At 38.5% G+C, this 18,911-nt stretch overlaps 1 protein-coding gene across 1 annotated transcript; it reads left to right on the forward strand.

Moving 5' to 3' along the window:
- Positions 1-4,075: 4,075 nt before the first annotated feature.
- Positions 4,076-17,122, forward strand: LOC127420802 (zona pellucida sperm-binding protein 3-like). Its single transcript, XM_051663346.1, has 8 exons — positions 4,076-4,408; positions 7,383-7,498; positions 7,590-7,693; positions 7,805-7,982; positions 8,621-8,738; positions 8,872-8,945; positions 16,637-16,755; positions 17,070-17,122. The coding sequence occupies exons 1-8, from the start codon at positions 4,076-4,078 to the stop codon at positions 17,120-17,122; spliced, it is 1,095 nt and encodes a 364-aa protein (XP_051519306.1).
- Positions 17,123-18,911: the final 1,789 nt, after the last annotated feature.

Below are 18,911 nucleotides of genomic sequence, written 5' to 3' on the forward strand. Positions count from 1 at the left end.
AGTAATATGTATTATGGTGTGACTGATGTCAAAATAAAAAAATATGTATGAATGCGTCGTCCGGGTTTCCTGTGCTTTCCAACAACAAAGCACTTGAATGCGAAGTACTCATAATTCCCACTTCAGAAATGGGAAGTAGGATAATTCTGATAGCACATGAAGGCAGCATAAATCCATGGAATTTTTGGTCATTTTGAAGGGCGGGTATGGGAAAACTAAGTCTGATCTGTCATAAAAGACATAGCACACTAAGTCAGAACAGTTTGAAGGTCTGTGCCAAATTTGTTCAATGTATCTTGATCTGTAGAAGTTAGAGTCAGAAATAATGGTCTTGATTAAGGGACTTGGGGGAATCTCTTAACTCCCAAGTGTGTAGAATAAAGAGGGTCGCACACTAGACGTGTCTGGTGGATGACATGGCACATTCAAAGATTTGAAACAATTGTTTTCTATGACTGTATGCACACCATCGCTGCCGTCTGTCATTTGTGCCCAGCTACAACTCTGTAGGCTGCTCAATTCTGCTGTGTCACAGAACGCCACTTATATAGTTTTCGTTAAATTTGTCCCAAATCATTATATAGCGACATTTATTATTTACTTTAGCTATGGCTAGAAAATACATTGTATAAACGTCGCCATTTGTAATCTTTCAGTTTGCGCAGTTGCACGGTTTTCATACACCAACTTGCAAACTCTGTCACATTGGTCATTTTGCAAATACCTTCGTGACTTTTGTTTGTACGGTGACGAGTCACAGCTTTGGACTGCCACCTGCACAGCACCGACGCGTCCTGTGTCCCATGTCCTTCCCGCAACGTGCCGTGGCGCTTCTCGTCCAGTGTGCGACCGGCTTAACATTATGTTGGCTTAGTCAACATACTAACCATTTTGATAAATGTTGGTCATAGGATGGGAACAGGAGAAGACATTGGGTCCACTGGCCATCTTTCCAAAGAAAGCCGAAATGGGATTTCTGGCTCCCCCCAGAGTGAAGGAGGGTGTTCCGCATTTTCCTTCTCCCAGTAAAGACAAGAAACCAATGCCTCATAGCAGCCTATGGAAAAATGGTGTCACTGAAGAGATGGGTTTGTATTCGACACATGCTGCAGTCTATAATGAATGCATTTTAAAAGCTGATTAAGTCTTGTCCTGGACTGATTTGAAATTTCAATGGTCAACCATTAATGGTGTAACTGGGTCAAGAACTAGAGAACCATCCCCTAAATTATCTTTCTGTGTGTGTACAGAATACAGGAGTGGTTCCCGAAATTAGGTGAAAATTTCTTCCCTTAGAGATGACCTAATTTTGTGTGTTAACTTTTTTAAACTTTGTAAAACATATTTAACTACTTTTAAACTTTACATCCTTGGCTTTAACAGTTCAATAATTTAGACTGCTGTTTTAAGCATTATTATTGTCCCACCAGACACTGAAGGTGATGTAACTAGTCTCCCCACTTTGGAACCCACTGAACTTCCCAATATCACTGCAAGTGAACCAGAAGAAGAGCTGGAAGAAGAGGAGGATAACAGTAATTACTATGAAGAGGAAAAAGGAGAGGCAAGAGAAGCTATTAAAGACATGTGGAAAACTAAAGTCTTGCCAGAAAACGGTACATTTTCTTCCTCCCCTTGTGGTGGTATCCTATTCTTAAGCATATTTTAAAATGTACTTTTCTGAATTGAAATCAACTTAATTTAATGGAAAGTTTAGAAGTACAGTATTTTTCCTCTAAGCTTAGTTACATTGTTTGATGGAATGCATGTTTTTGCTCTGGGAATAATTTTGTCTTGCAGATCTGGAGGAGCTCTTCACAATTCCTGCCTCTACAACTGATGAAGACTATGGAGTGACTGCATTGAGTACAAGCTCTTCTCTACTAGATGAGGTGGAGCAGACTTCCACACATCACCCTCTTAAGGGCTCCTTGGTGACAAATCTATGGAAGGCTATGGATGCTGACAAAGATGAAATGGATCCAACAGTGGTGGAGGACAGCCTAGTCCTTATAACACAAGCAGAAATAAATGCATAACCAAAGTTTCGCCATTTGAACTGATAGTTTAAGAAATAAACATTCCAGGATATCATTTTGTTTGAGTTATTACAGCTCATAGGTTGTGTCAATGTATATGGCAAGATAAAGGATCTGTTCTGCACTGATTTTTGATGGAATACTTTTGTGAAAACACATTTTATTTTTGATATCCTATTCTAGTAAATGAAATCACATATCAAATGGTTGATGCAAAGACCAAGTTGTGGAGTATGCATTCTCCAATGATGCAAACTAGGTGCCTAAAGAAACTGAGCGATGTTGGTGACATCCTCTACCACATTTTGGCTACATGCTCTGTTTTCAAGAAATATGGGTGTTTGCTGTAATCCAAGTCAATTAATGATTTCAAATACTGATATAAAGGAAAATAAGTTTACTTTAACACACTATACACCACATATAGTTTAGCTAGTGTCTATAAGTGGGCTCTAAACGTGACTGTTCTTTGCGTATGTTGCTCATTTTATTCACAGAAATCTGCCTGTTTTATCTTTTCGGGAAGAACACCTGTGGTAAATATTAGAAACTAAGATGATGTAATTTGGCTGGATTGTAGTGAAGACTGTATTATAAAAATATTTTCCTTTGCTAAGTGCATGAATTGTCCAAGCTTATTTCCTTTATAAATAGTGGAAACAGTAGGTCAAATACCAATTTTCAATATATAATTGCAATATTGCAAAAAAGAATCTGCCCATAGCGAATTTTACACACACAAAATCTTCTAAATCCTCTCCTTTTTAGAGCCTTGCTTAAAGGGTTAGTTCACGCAAAAATTAAAATGCTCTAATCATTTACTCACCCTCATGCCATCCCAGATGTGACTTTTTTTCTTCTAAACACAAAGATTTTTAAAAGAATATCTTGGCTCTGTAGGTCCTTACAATGCAAGTGAATGGTGGTGAGAACTTTGAAGGTCCAAAAAGCACATAAAGTCAGCATATAAGTAATCCAGTGGTTAAATCTATATCTTCAGAAGCAATATGATAGGTGTGAGTGAGAAACAGATCAATTTTTAAGTCCTGTTTACTATAAATTCTCCTCCCTGCCCATAGATGGCGATACATGGAAAAAAAAAAGATTTTGAAAGTGGAGATTTATTGTAAAAAAAGGACTTAAGTATTGAATTGTTTCTCACCCAGACCTATCATACTGCTTCTGACAACATGGATTTAATCAAGTCAATTTTATTTGTAAAGCGCTTTTAACAACACACATAATTTCAAAGCAGCTATACAGAAAATTATGCTTTAAAAGAAAAAGCTGTAATATAATAATGTCTTTGAGTCATAATAGTGCGGTTTAATAAAAAAACATGATTGTAAATTGTGCCTTAAAATAAACAAGTACAAATAATTATATTTATATTTAGATCCCCGTTGAGCAAGCCGAAGGCGACTGTGGCAAGGAAAACAAAACTCCATAAGATGGAGAAAATAACCTTGGGGGAAACCAGGCTCACTGTGGGGGCCACTTCCCGTCTGACTAAACAACATGAATATAATGCCAATATTAGTTATTTATGTGTAGTACAAGTCAAGATTTCAAATTAGTAAACTAAGTAAGTGTTAAGGGCAGTGCTGAGTAGTAACGGATTACATGTGATTTAAATTATGTAATAAGATTACAAAAATCAAGTACTTGAAATTGGATTAAAATACATTTTCAAATACTCTTAACTGGACTACAGTTACTTTTTTATAGATTACATGATTACATATGTAATCTATAAAACAAGACAATGACAGTAAATTGTTAATAATTTATTGATAATTTTCATATCAATATCATCATATTCTTACCCTGAAGTGCAATAGTCTCACAGATGTACATTATGAGTCAGCAAACGAGTTTTTTAGCAAAGGATTCAAAAGATTCGAGTCACTGGGATGATTCTCTTTACTCATTTAATTAAGAACAACTGCGTGAATGAATAAAATGCACCCGAATACGCATGCGCACTCCTTCAGTTTCTATCTGCCACGATGACAGAGAGTAACATTATAGGAATTATGGTTTTATTAAGTGTCTGCGTTACAGGCGCCATTCGTACTTTAAAAGATGGGCCGAAGATAGGGCCAGACGGCAGACAGTACAAAACTGCATTTCTACCTAGAGGCGATCTTACAGACGAGCCGCAGAGCAGAGTTGTACCTGTCCAGTTGCGGTGCACTGCGCAGAGCATGATTGTGATCATCCGTGCCGACCTGCACTCGAACGGCCGTCAGGTCACTGCCAAAGAGCTGCACCTCGGCCGGTCAACAAAGAGCTGCGAAGCGACACCTTACAGTGACACTGAATATGTGATTGAAGCGGATTTGCACCTGTGTGGCTCTGAGTTATCGGTATGTAAGAGATCAAAATTGGTACTACCAACAAAGCCACCAATTTGTGATTCCCAGAACGACTTCCTAACCTTTATATTCTGATATCCTTACTGCATGTCAGTTAATTAATGATTAAAATAAGTTAAACACATTATCATACCTACATGAGCCTATATGGAGGATTAAATTAATATGTAAGATGCAATTCTCCCATTGCTATGCAATATTTGCTGTAACTTTATTTTTCTTTTATATCCGTGTAATTTTTTGAATTTCACCCATTAGGACCTTTGATGATTCTTAGAGAATTATTATTTGGTCCTATTAGGATTGATTCCAAATTATATAATGAATATATACATGATTTCAGCAAATATATGATTTTCGCAAATGATCCCTTATCAATAAAATGGGATCAAACAAAAGTATTCTACGATCCCACTGGATGAACCGAAATACAGTGGCGAGAAAAAGTATGTGAAACCTTTGAAATTTCCTGCATTTCTGGAATAATTATGTATAAAATGTGGTCTGATCTTCACCTAAGACCTAATAATAGACGAACACAATCTGCTTAAAGTAATGACAAACAAATAATTATAGTTTTCATGTTTTTATTGAACATGTTGTTTAAATATTCACAGTCCATACTGGAAAAGGTATGTGAACCCTTGTTTTTAATAACTGGTAGAACCTCCTTGAGCAGCAATAACCTCCACCAGACATTCCTGTAGCTGTTGATCCGCTTGTATATCATGGAGGAGGGATATTACACCATTCCTCCCTACAAATTTGTTCCAGTTCATTAATATTTCTGAGATTTCTTGCATGAGCAGCCCTCTTCCGGTCATCCCACAAAATCTCAATTGAGTTAAAGTCTGGACACTGACTTGGCAATTCCAAAACACACATTTTCTTCCTCTTCAGCCATTCTGTTGTTGATTTCTTGTGTGTTTTGGGTCACTGTCTTGTTGAATCACCCAACTGTTAGATAGCAGACTGCTACCCTGACATTTTCCTGTAAAATCCCTTGATACAATTTTGAATTAATCGTTCCCTCAGTGATTGAAAGCTGTCCAAAACCATGATGCTTCCTCCACCATGCTTCACAGTTGGGATGAGGATTTGGTGTTAGTGTGCAGTGCCTTTTTCCTCCAAATATACACAGAAGAGCCAAAACATTATAACCACCTGGCTAATATGCTGTTGGTCCTTTGCGTTCTGTCAAAACGGCACCGACCCGCCAAAGCATGGACTCTACAAGACCCCGAAAGTGTCCTGTGGTATCTGGCACCAAGACATTAGAAAGCGATCCTTCAAATCCTGTAAGTTGCGAGGTGGATAGGACTTGTTGGTCCAGCACATCCCACAGATGCTTAATCGGATTGAGATCTGGGGAATTTGGAGGCCAGGGCAACACCTTGAACACTTCATGATGTTCCTCAAACCATTCCCAAACAACGAGTGCAGTGTGGCTGGGCGCATTATCTTGTGGAAAGAGGCCACTGCCATCAGGGAAAACCATTGCCATGAAGGGGTGTACCTGGTCTGCAACGATGTTTAGGTAGGTGGCACGTCACATCCACGTGGGTGTCCACGTGAAAATGGGACTCATCGGACCAGGCGACCTTCTTCCACTGATCCAAGGTCCAGTTTTGACACTCGCGTGCCCATTTCAACGGTGGACAGGTGTCATCATGTGCACTCTGACCGGTCTGTGGCTATGCAGCCCCATACACAGCGGGGCGCGATGCACTGTGCGTAACCATCGTTAAAATTTTATGTGACTTGTGCCACAGTAGACCTTCTGTCAGTTCGGACCAGATGGGATAGCCTTCGTTGCCCTCGCGCATCGATGAGCCTGGTGCGCCCAACACCCTGTCGGCGGTCTGTGGTTTATCCCTCCTCGGACCACTGTCGGTGGGTACTCACCACTGCTGACTGGGAGCACCCCACCAGCCTTGCCGTTTCAGAGATGCTCTGACCCAGTTCTCTGGCTATAACAATTTGGCCCTTGTCGCTCAAGTATTTACTCCTGCCTATTTCTCCTGGATTCAACATGTTGACTACAAGAACTACCCAGACCTTGTCATGTGGCCTTATTAGGAGATGATCAACGTTATTCGCTTCACCTGTGAGTGGTCACAATGTTTTGGCTCATCAGTGTTGTGTTGTGTGTTTCTGCCAAAAAAGTTCAATTTTGTTCCATCTGTCCACAGAACATTAATCCAGAAGCTTTGTGGAGCATCAAGCTGGTCTTTCGCAAACTTGAGATGTGCAGAAATGTTTTGTTTGGAGAGCATTGGTTTCCTCCGTGGTGTCCTCCCATGAACTCCATTCTTTTTCAGTGTTTTTCTTTTAGTTGACATGAACAGAGATTTAAGCAAGTTCAAGAGATTTCTGCTGATCTTTTGCTGTTTCCTTTGGGTTCTTTTTCACTTCCTTCAGTACTGCATGTTGTGCTCTTGGGGTGAACTGTGCAGGACGCTCACTCCTAGGCAAACTAACAACAGTGCTGAATTTCCTCCATTTGTAAACAATTTGTCGTACTGTAGATTGGTGAACATCAAGGTCTTTTAGAAATGTTTTGTAGCCTTTTCCAGCTTCACACATCTCTTCTTCTCAGGTTCTCTGACATTTGTTTATATCAGGGCATAGTTGACAGGCTTCTTGAGAAGTTCAGACTCTGTCAGTACCCAGACTGTACTGTTTTTATACAGGAGGGCACCTCTAAAGTCCACACCTACAATCTCAGATCACTGACTGGAACACCTGCCTCCAGTTAGCTTTGTTAGGAGTCAGAAGCCCAGAGGTTCACATACATTTTCTTATTTATATATATAAATACATATAAGATTATTTTTATATTTATTTGGTTATTTATTCAGTATTTCTGTATCTAGTAGGATCTAAATTGATTCTTAGATGATTCTTGTTTGATCCTATTATACATTACCTAAATTCCTTATTTAATTGCTTATTTAATTCTCAGATTGAGGGAGATCATTTGGTTTATTCAAACCAGTTGATCTACACCCCTGTGAAGAACAGTTTTGGTATTGTGAGGACAAGTGGTGCTGCTATTCCTATTGAATGTCACTACAAAAGGTTTGGACTCTCACTGTATGCTTATCATAATTTATAGATCTTGCCGCCTTTTTGCATAATTACTGTATGTTTGCTTCAATATACTATACAGGACTCACTTTGTCAGCAGCACTGATGTGAAGCCAACCTGGGAGCCATTAACATCTACAAAAGCAGCTATGGAATTTATCAGTTTTTCCTTTAAATTGATGAATGGTGTGTGTGTGTGTGTGTGTGTGTGTGTGTGTGTGTGTGTGTACAATTAGGTTAAATAAAATGCCTTTTTAGTTTTTTCTTTATGACCTTTCTGCCCCTTGCTGCTTTTAGATGATTGGAGGACTAAAAGGTCTTCCTATGTGTACCACCTGGGTGATATGATGAATATCCAAGCTTCTTTCCTGAAAGAGAAGCATGCTTCCTTCAGATTAGTAATGGACAGTTGTGTGGCCACTCTGCAGCCTGACATCGCATCAGTGCCTCGCTACGTGTTCGTTCAGAACCATGGGTCAGTCGAGATTCCACGGCCTATATTTCAGAAATATGAAGTGCAAGAATTTGCAAATCTCTTTTTTGTGCATGCTATTGTTAATACTGAATTTGGCACCTTAATATTTTCTGAGGAACCAAAGGCCATGTTTATATTAATATACTAATTTTACTATTTTGTGATTTGACCATTTGGTAATGAAGTAATCGCAGCCACATCTCTTTTTGATAACAGGACAAATGAAACAATTATTGTGGAAAAATGCTTTTTTCTAAAACAATTTTTAAAAAATAGTAGGCAGTAAACCGTGTTAACTCTGCAGTATTCAGTAAGTACAAAGTTAGAGTTTCATTCCGAACTTTGCCATACAGTGAGGCCATTGACATTTCTGCCATTACAGACTCCATCTCAAATGGTCAATAGGAATAAATACAATGTTCGGACCCTCGGGTTCCAGAGAAGTGGTCATTCATTATAAAACATTTCAAATCCAAGTTGCATCTGTTTGAACAAATCTAAATTGACACTTAAACTCTTTGCGATATATTTTAGAAATTATATAAAACATTTTATTCACATCACACTGACGATTGTGATAGAAATGTAAAACTATAAATACTTGTTTAACAATAGAATTCCTGTCCCTTGTGTTGTAGTTGTCTTACTGACTCTAAAATGCCAGCCTCCAGTGCCCGTTTCTTGCCTCGAAAACAAAACCACGTGCTTCAGATGCAGATGGATGCTTTCCGTTTCTACGAAGACCACAGAAACTCTGTGAGTCCTTCATAAACTAATGCATTTCATTCCATAGTATGGTAGGAATGTGTTTTGTCATTCAAAGGGTGATTTTGAAGTTTTTTTTTTTAAGTGAGGCTATTACATATTCTCTTTCATTTTTATGATCTAGATCTATATTACATGCCATCTGAAGATTCAGGAATTGAATATCATGAACAAAGCCTGTACTTATTCTGGACAAAGGTATCAGTGTATGGTTATTGTTGTTTTTTTTTTTTTTTGTCTAGATAACCTCCATTATTGGCTAGAATTACCATTGCAATACCAGAGGCAGAACTTCAATTCTTAAAATTCTTAAATTTGATGTTTGGCATGAAGCTTGGTGATATTTCCCCCTGTAATCCAGAATAGACAGTATATTTTATATTCAAGTCATGGAGAGCACTTGGAAGGAAAACATTTACAAGATATGCTAAATGAAATAACAGGGATGCAAACTACTCACCTCTCAGCTAAAGTCACCTTTTCTGAAGCTAATTTGCCCAAATTGTTTGGTAGAATTTCCTACATTTTACTTAAATAACTTGAAAGTGTTACTTTAAGCTTAAACACTTGAAAAAAAGCTTTAAATTCAACAAACAAATCAACTGAAAAGATATTTCTGGAACACCTGCTTTGAACCTCTCTCACCTTTTTCACCTCTCATGAGTTTGCATCCCTGAAATAAGAACTGCACTGTCTTAAAGGGATAGTTCACCCAAAAATGTACTAACCCTCATGCCATCCCAGATGTGTGTGACTTTCTTTCTTCTGCTGAATACAAAGATTTTTAAAAGAATATTTCAGCTCTGTAGGTCCATACAATGCAAGTGAATGGTGACCAGAACTTTGAAGCTCAAAAAGCGCATAAACTAAACATCTCTCTCCTTATCCCTTCCCCTAGAGTCCTCCAAAACCGCCAGATACCTACCCCACTTCCTGAAAAATAAGTCCTCCAGCCCCAGCCTTCCATCTATCATCTTCTCAAAAGCCGCCACCCTCCCCATCTCCGCACACCACTCTGGAAATGGTGGTGCTCCGTCTGACAACTAACCCCTTAAAATAATTTGTCTGCCAATCATCACGCCAGTCAGAACCTAATTTTTCATATATTTGTCCCCTGAATTTATAACTTCCTCATTGCCCAAAATGCAAAGTCTGGGGCAAAGTCAAATTTGAGTGCCCAGAATATCACACAAATAATTCTGAACCTTTAACCAAAACTCTTGGATCTTAACGCATCCCCAAAAAACATGGGTTGTGTCTCTAACTTCTGTTTGGCATCACCAGCAGGTGGGTGTGCTTTTAAGACCAAGCCTATATAATCTAGAGGGGGTCCAATAAAATCTTTGTCAGTTCTTAAATTGCATAAGGCGCACCCTTGCATCTCTAGATGCAGACTTGACATTTTTCAGAATCTTAGTCCACACGCCATCCTCCAATACCAAGTTCAAATCTTTCTTCCATAATCTCTTAATAGAAGTTAAAACTCCATTCCCCAGACTCTGAATCAGCAGGGAGTAATACACTCATGCCTCATGACCTTTCCCAAAAGCAGTAATCACCTCTCCCAAAGTATCTGCCATTTTAGGGGGGTATGTGCTACTCCCAAAAACAGTACAGAGCATGTGGCGCAGCTGTAAATACCTATAAAACTGAGATCTGGGAATCCCAAAATGATGACCCAATTTCTCAAAAGATCTCAACACTCAACTCTCATACAGGTCGCCGAGTGTAGGAACCCCCCTCACAATCCACTCTGACCAACAGAAAGGGGACTTATTAATATATAATTTTGGGTTCAGCCATATGCTCGAGGCAACATTTAAATAAATGTCCGAATTAAATACTCTGGCCACTCTTGTCCAAATCATGTGCAAATGTGAGATAACGGGGTGTGACTTAACTTCTTCAGTTAGTTTGACAGAAATGCTTTGCAATGGTGAAATAGGGGCAAGGACTTCCTGTTCAATAGAAAACCAGGGAGGGGCTCTTTCAGGCGGAAGCAACCAATGAGCCAAATGTCTGAGACCGAATGCATAATAATAAAAAAAATCTTGGGTAGGCCTAGCCCACCTTTGTCAATCGGCCTATGTAATTTGTTGAAATGTAGTCTGGGACGTTTACCATTCCAAATGAAGAACTTTGCTATGTTATCAAATTGCTTGAAATAAGAGAGGGGGAAATCTATAGGGAGTAACTGTAGCAGGTAGTTGAATTTTGGAATACAGTTCATTTTAATAACATTAACCTTCCCAATCATCGATAAATGTAATGAAGCCCATCTGTCCACATCGCTCGAAAACCTTTTTATTAAAGGGTCAGAATTAACTCTAACTAAATCAGACAAATTTGCTGGGAATAAAATGCCCAAATACTTAATGCCCTGTTTGGGCCACTGCAAGGTGCCCGGCTGGAAGGCCGTTACTGGGCAGTATGCTGTCAGAGACAAAGCTTCGGATTTAGACCAATTGACTTTGTATCCTGAGAGCTTGGAAAAGGAATTAATAATTCTGTGGAGGCAAGGCATAGATCTAGTAGGGTCAGAGACAAATAATAAAATATCATCTGCGTAAAGCAAAAGCTTATGCGCCATGCCTCCCGCCATCACCCCTGGAAAATCATCCTCCTTTCTTATCGCGGCTGCTAATGGTTCCAGGGCAAGACAGAACAATGAGGAAAGAAGGCAGCCCTGCTGAGTGCCCCTATTCAGAGTAAAAAAATCTGAAATTAATCTATAAAGTAACTTAATCCATCCAATAAAAGTACTCCCAAACCCATTCATTTCCAAAATCTTAAAAAGATAATCCCATTCTACCTTATCAAATGCCTTTTCGGCATCAAGTGAGATGGCAGCGAATGGAGTCTGATCATTCACTACTGACCGCATGATATTGATGAAACGCCTAATGTTATCAGAAGAGCTACGGCCCCGAATAAACCCCACCTGATCTATATGTATAAGAGATGTCATAACCGGTTAGCCAAAATTTTTGACAACATTTTTACATCTAGCTGGATCAGGGAAATTGGACGGTAACTTTTACACTCGCTTGGATCTTTGTCCTTTTTTAAGAATCAGACTGATCCGGGCTTGTGTCATGGTTGGCGGAAGTTTTCTGTTCTTTAATGATTCTGTATAAACTTCTAGCAAAAGTGGAGCCAGTTCTGTAGCATAAGATCTGAACATTTCAGCAGCAAATCCATTTGGCCCTGGAGCCTTGCCAGTAGGCAGGGCCTTAATTACCTCGTCGATCTTTTCCGAGGTTATCTCAGAATCGAGAGTTTTTTTGCTCAGTCTTCAGTTTAGGAAGATCTAATGGTTCCACAAAGTTTCTAATATCTTCATCAGTAGATGAAGACGTGGAACTATAAAGATCAAGATAGAATTCTTTAAAGGCATTATTAATATCAATGGCCGAGGTAAAAATTTCACCCCCAGCAGATTTTACTGAAGGAATGGTAGAAAAAGACTCTCTGCTTTATATATCTAGCCAAAAGCTTCCCTGCTTTGTCCCCTGACTCAAAATAAGACTGTCTTGCCCTGAATAACCAAAACTCCACTTTCCATGACAAAATGGTATTATATTTGTATTTCAATCGTGTCAATTCTCTGAGGCCATCAGACGACATTCTGTGCTTCAGCTCTGCCTTGGCACTTTCAATATTCCCTTCCAACTCCACGAGTTCTCGTGCTTTGGGTGTTTTGATCAATGAGGCATACTGTATGATCCAACTCCTAAGAACTGCCTTAAGTGCCTCCCAAGCCACGCCCACAGAGGATACTGAGGACCAGTTGGTCTCCTTATAAACACTGATTTCAGTTTTTAACATTTGTTGGAAAACAGGATTTTGCAAAAGGGATACGTTAAAGTGCCAATTATATGATTTCTTTTTCTCAGTTTGTGCCAACACCTCTAAACTCTCCAGAGTGTGATCTGCGATTAAGATGTTTCCAATTGAGCAATCAACAACAGATAAAATGAGGTTTAGATATAAAAAAAAAAACATCTAGAATAAATCTTAAGGACTGATGAAAAAAAAAATTTATAGTCTCCACCAGATGCGTTCAAAAGTCTCCAAATATCTGCAAGACCAAGATTTTTACACATCCTGTGAAGTGTCACAGTTGCTCTAGTGGGCTTACACACTTTTGCTTCACTATGATCAAGGACTGAATCCATCAAAAGATTAAAGTCTCCTCCCAATATTATATCATGAGGGGTGCCAGCGGCTTGCAACATCCCTTCAAGATCTATAAAAAAGCCCTGATCGTCAGCGTTAGGTACGTAAATATTAGCCAAAATCAAACTTTGCCCCTGAATTTCTGCTAAAACAATAATGACTCTTCCTGATTTATCTATGGTCTGTTTGAGAAATTTGAATTGTAGATGTTTACTTATCAATGTAATGACTCCCCTGCTCTTACTTGAGCCCGCACTAAAGAAAACATGTCCACTTCATATCTTCCCAAATTTTTCAGCTTCCTGCTGGGAAAGGTGCGTTTCTTGAAGAAACACTATATCTAATTTCTTACGCTTAAGAAAATAAATAACCTTCCTTCTTTTTTATGGGGTGCCCCAACCCATTCACATTCCATGTGGAGAGAGATAATCCCCTCATATTAACATTTGATATAATAGAAAAAAATAAATCGTGTGTGAAAAACAAGATTATACGGACCACATTCCAACATTATTGCAACTATCAAACCCCGAACTCCCCCTGAACCAAACAAACAGAAAAACGTGCGCTTTAATCCCGCGCATGACAGCGCCAACCGCCGTTAATCCCTCTAAACTCGAAAGGTCCATGTACGCATACGAGAGTCCCTGCGACAACTTTGCCATCGGATTGCTCAAGTCCAATGCTTCTGCACAAATATTTGTATGGCAAAATTACATAACAGAAAATACTTTGTAAAACAGACCCCAGCCAATAGGCAGAATAAACACAAAGAACATATAGATTCATTCACAGAACTGACTCGAAGGCGTGTTCCTCCACAAAACAAATTCCAGCTGATATAAAGCCGTTCAGTTTCCTTGGACAGACAGACAAGTGTTCAGTGAGTCAGTTGTTATGAGTTCGGCAGATGACGTAATCATTCTAATGTCCCTTAAAAATATTCCACAAAAACAAACTCCAGCCAACAGGAGGCATAAGCACAAAGAATGAACAGATTCAACCACAACTGTCCCGAAGGAGAGTTATTCAACAAAACAAGCTCCAGCTGCTAGACGGAACCAGCACAAAAAACATTCAGGTGCCCCGGTTTCTCGAATGGTCAAGTGTGTATTGAGCAAGTCAAATTCACTCGGAGGCTGCATAAAAAAAATATGCCATGACTTACTCAGTCTGTCAACTTTATAAAAGACATCCTTGTGTAGGCATGAAGATATTTTGTAGTCGTTCTTAGTATCCATTCTCAATCTGGCTCCATCCGCTAGATGGAGCCAGCGCAAAAAGAAACAAAAATGGCGCCCAGCTTCCTTAGACAGCCAGAGTAAGTACAGCGAGTTAATCCACTCTGGAGCTACATGAAAAACCCCAAATGGCTTACTTACCCATTGTTTTCATAAAAGACAGTGCTTGCTTGGGGCACGTAAATACCCTGTGACCATCCTTCGTTTCTACTCTCAGTCTGGCCGGAAACATCAGTGCAAAAGTGATCTTCCGTTGAGGTAAGTGTTTCTTACATTCCTTGAACCGATCGCATCTCTCTCTTGTTGAATTTGCAAAGTCCGGGAACAAGAAAATGTGACTCTTCCAAGAAAATCTTCCAATTTTTCCAAAATGGATTCCAAATCTGTTTTTGATGCGGGCGGATTAGCGGATAATTCCCTTTCTGATGACTCAAGATAATCGATCCGTCTTCAACTTCTGCCACTCTTTTGACCAACTCAGAGAATTTTGTTTCCATCGCCGTAATCGATCGCCGTATTACAGCGAGATCCTCCAAGTCAGCAACAACCTTCGTCAGCATCACCGAGATGTTGGACCGTTGACGCTGAATTTCTTCTCCCGACGTGCCATCCAAATTGAGTCCCTGGTCCGCAGGCTCGCCAGAGGTTTCAGTTAGAGTACGTAAGTGTCTTTTAATGTCTCCAGAGTCTGAGGATTTTGACCTCTTTGCCATGTTTACCTCAAAGAGCAAATGTGTAACTGGTGAATCAAATCTCACTGAATTAAACATTAAAATAATTAAAAAACTAGCAAAGTGCGCAGAGCCAGTCGCTCACATGTCTGCTTCTCGCATGGCGTCATGTGACCTCCCGTTTTGGACCCTGCTGACTTGCATTTTATGGACCCACAGAGCTGAAATATTCTTTTAAAAATCTTTGTGTTCAGCAGAAAAATATAAGAAAATAAAAAAATTTGGGTAATCTATTTCTTTAAAATTGCATTGACATGGTTGTAAGATTAAATTAGCACCACAACAAGTTCTATAATACCTGGAAATCTACTCATTGGCATTCCTGTCTCAAAGACAGTTGCTCAGCTGATGCACGACCCCTCAGAAGTATGCAGCCTGCTGTAATAACAATTCGGAGATTCTACTCTGAGATGTTTACATCCTCAGACTGCGAAATGATTTCTTTCTAATGCCAAAACGATCCATGTGTGTCTTTGTTGTTGATGACAGAAAAATACTTAATCGCTCCATTAATACACCTCTGTGTTCTTGAAAATGTTTAATAATAAAGAAAGCACTCCAGGTAACACTGGCCATAACAAAATGGAATATGAAACAGAAATATGTTTAACTACAGTACATATAACTGTTGAGGCTGTCGTCATATTGGTTCTTTTTACATGACGTCATGACTATTATAGATTAAGAATTTACAACTTGTTATTATGATTTCTGCGAAGTTGAGGAGCAACCACATCAAGTCAGGATCTTGTTATTATGGTAATTCCGACATGATGTGAACGCACCATACAGGTTTTCTTAGCCAATCACCTGATATAAATCCTATCTGACTAATCACACTGAAGCCAAAGGAAAATGACATCCTGACGTGCTGACAGCTGATTGGCTGATGGCACTAAAAGAATACGCACAGTCCCAAGCCCTTCACTTGCAACTATCCTATGCCTTATTTCTTAAAAGCAAATGTAAGCCTAAGTAGACTGTAAAAACTATCGTACGAATCAACTTAGAATTACGGGCTGTTTCCCAAACGAATCGTAACTTTAGTACTTGAAAATTGTTGTAGATTTGTGAGTGTTCTGGAGTAATCGAAGAGCACTTAAGAGTATTGTAAATTTATCATTTAAATATAACTATTTATAATTATTTAATCATATATTGAATTATTGTAATTTTAGGGGCTTTCTAAGCAAATATTTATGCATGGATTCATTCGATTAATTAATTGGCATACCATGTAATTAGATTAAAAATGTTAATTAACTGATTGAAATTGTTTGATTGCCCTAATTAAAATTAAATTAATTTCACACTTTTAAAAAATGGTCACTGGCAAAACATCTACTATAATGTAATTAAATCAATGTAATTGGATCAAAATAAATTATATTTGGCTTCTTATGATAATATGAAAAGATTAAAAAACTCAGAATACATGGCTACTTTTGAATGGACGTCAGTTGAGAAAGATGCTATTTGCCCCCATTTTGATAATATCAAATTACAGTGTCTATCAGCAGAGGCTAACCAGTCGAACTTTGACCCTTTGCAAGAGACCCATGGGTTAAACTTAAGGGGAAGAATTCTTAATCTTTGTAATCTTTTACACTTTTTTTTTTTTTTTACATGCATGAATTCCACAAGATACTTTAACAAGACCCCTGTTCCAAAAACAACCACATGTCTCTGATATTAAGGGATGTAATCTGTTTCATCAATGACTTGTTGCTTTCTGAAGGTGGCTGAGTGTGGACGGTATGGATGATGTTTGCGAATGCTGTGAGTCTACTTGTGATGTCAATAGACAGAAACAAATGAGCAAATGGAGCAGACTACCAAAGAGATCTGTCAGTGGAGGTAAGCTTTTAGGACACATTCTGACAAAGAAATGGCAGTATGCTCTGCTGTACACAGTTTCTTCCGTCTTAACTGATAAAGCTAGTATATTTGTCTGTTCTGTTAGACATTTCCTAAAGTCTTCTACAGTACGCTTTGATGATCTGGACCCAACACCGCAGTTAGTTATTAAATGCATATAATTGAGTATTAAATAAAGTCTTGCATTGAAAAGAACAGATTTTTAGTGATGTTAGGTCAGTACTAGAGTCTGTACTGATGTTTGATGTACAATGTTTTTTTTATTTTATTTTTTTTTTATTTTTTTTTTCCAGATTCAACACTGTCCAACATATTGGTGATTGGTCCCATAACAGTTCTTGGCTAAATGTTGTGCTTCATCATGAAGAATAAAAACTCTTGTTTGTCTGTCTATTTGCATTTGTTTTAATCTGATTTAACAGCTTGTAGTTCTGCAAAAGTGGTTGGCAACACTGTATCAATTATTTCTGGTCAGGCTATAATGTGGCTGTGTGTATAATTAGTGCAGTTAATACATTATCATTTAAGTTAGTTTTACTGATCAGACATGAAAGGCATAGTTAAGTACAGTGGCCTCAATTTATTTGGATGTTAAAGCTATGTATTGCACTAGAAAATACAATATAATATAAATGTGTTGGGCTTTAAACTATAAACAACAGATATTCAAAATGAATGCTAAAAGTTAAAATACGTTCACCTATCCCAGCTTAATATGCAGAGACAACTAAAAGTTAGCCATTCATACAGGGTGGCCTGAGAAAAAAAACGAGGCCACATGGCGAAAGAGAATCACTGAAGTGTGCTGCCATTGAAAACTTAGCTAAACGATTTACTTATTTGTAGCAAGTTGTTACTCACGATGATGTCACAGTGATGTCATTTTGTTGTTTACATTTAGTTAAAACAGCAAGTTGTCTGAATTTTAGAAGTTTTTGATTATTTCTGCATGAAAGTAATGTCTATTTTTACATACCATGTGTATCGCCAGATGGCGCCACTTTATTTTGTGCAATTGATGGAAATAAAGTTCACATATGTGTTTGGGACAAAAAGTCGTAAAGGATGCCAAAAATTGTGCAAATGCCTTTATGCATTTTTAAGATAGGAGCAATCAAACATAGTGGCACTGTTTTTTTTGGGGGGGCCACCCAGCAGGTTAATTTTCTCGAAAACTGTAATCACTGTGTCTCTGTGGCACTATGAAAATTCCCCTGTTTGTTTTGAGAGACCCATCTCATGAGACATAACAACATTGACTCGACCAATGGTGTGATTTGGGGACGGGACTATTTGTTTGTTTGATCAACAGCAGACGAGGGGGCATATTCAGAAAACTGTTTTGAAAACATTGTTTATTTTTGAAATTCCGTTTGGTGGTGGTAGTGGTGCAAAAATTACACACTTCAGCTAAAAACTATTTGGATACTTTATGGTTGTCATATGTTACTGCAACATGTAAACAGTTAAAGAACTACACTTACTGGTTACTGCTACACCTCCACATCCACTAAAATAACCTTAGTAACAGTTAAGGGGGTCGCACACCAGGTGCGTCTGGCGGACAACATTGCGCGTTTTAAATTTTGAAACTATTATTTTCTATGAATGTACTCGCACTGCCCAACTACTAATGAACTACACCTGTGGTTACTGCTACACCTCTACATCCACTAAAATAGCATTAGGAACTGTTAGTTAAAAGAAACATGCTTACAATAATGGAAATAATTAGGGAAATTAAGTTAGTTCTGTGAAAAAAAAAAAAATAAAAAAAAAAAAAAATAGCCAAGCATCATTTGTTTACAGATGCCAGTTGATTTGATTATTTAATGCAATGATGTTCACACATTTTTATATGTGGCTTGGTTTTTCAAATATTTTTGGGGCAATTGGGTCATTGGGGCAACTCGTTAAAAAAAACAAAAAAAAAAAACATTACAGATAAATTTGAAAGGCACAATTATAGCGATTTTTGCACCACTAGTGGCATCAAACGACATAAAAATGATTGTTTCCAAACTTTACCCCATCTAACATGGGTGGATCAAACAGATAGTCCCGCCCCACAACTCATGCCATTGGCAGAGAGCCACCTCCCAGTTTTCTGATTGGCTAAGACCCGCGGGCCGCGG

This window comes from Myxocyprinus asiaticus, chromosome 3 (assembly GCF_019703515.2).
Source record: "Myxocyprinus asiaticus isolate MX2 ecotype Aquarium Trade chromosome 3, UBuf_Myxa_2, whole genome shotgun sequence".
NCBI lineage: Eukaryota > Metazoa > Chordata > Actinopteri > Cypriniformes > Catostomidae > Myxocyprinus > Myxocyprinus asiaticus.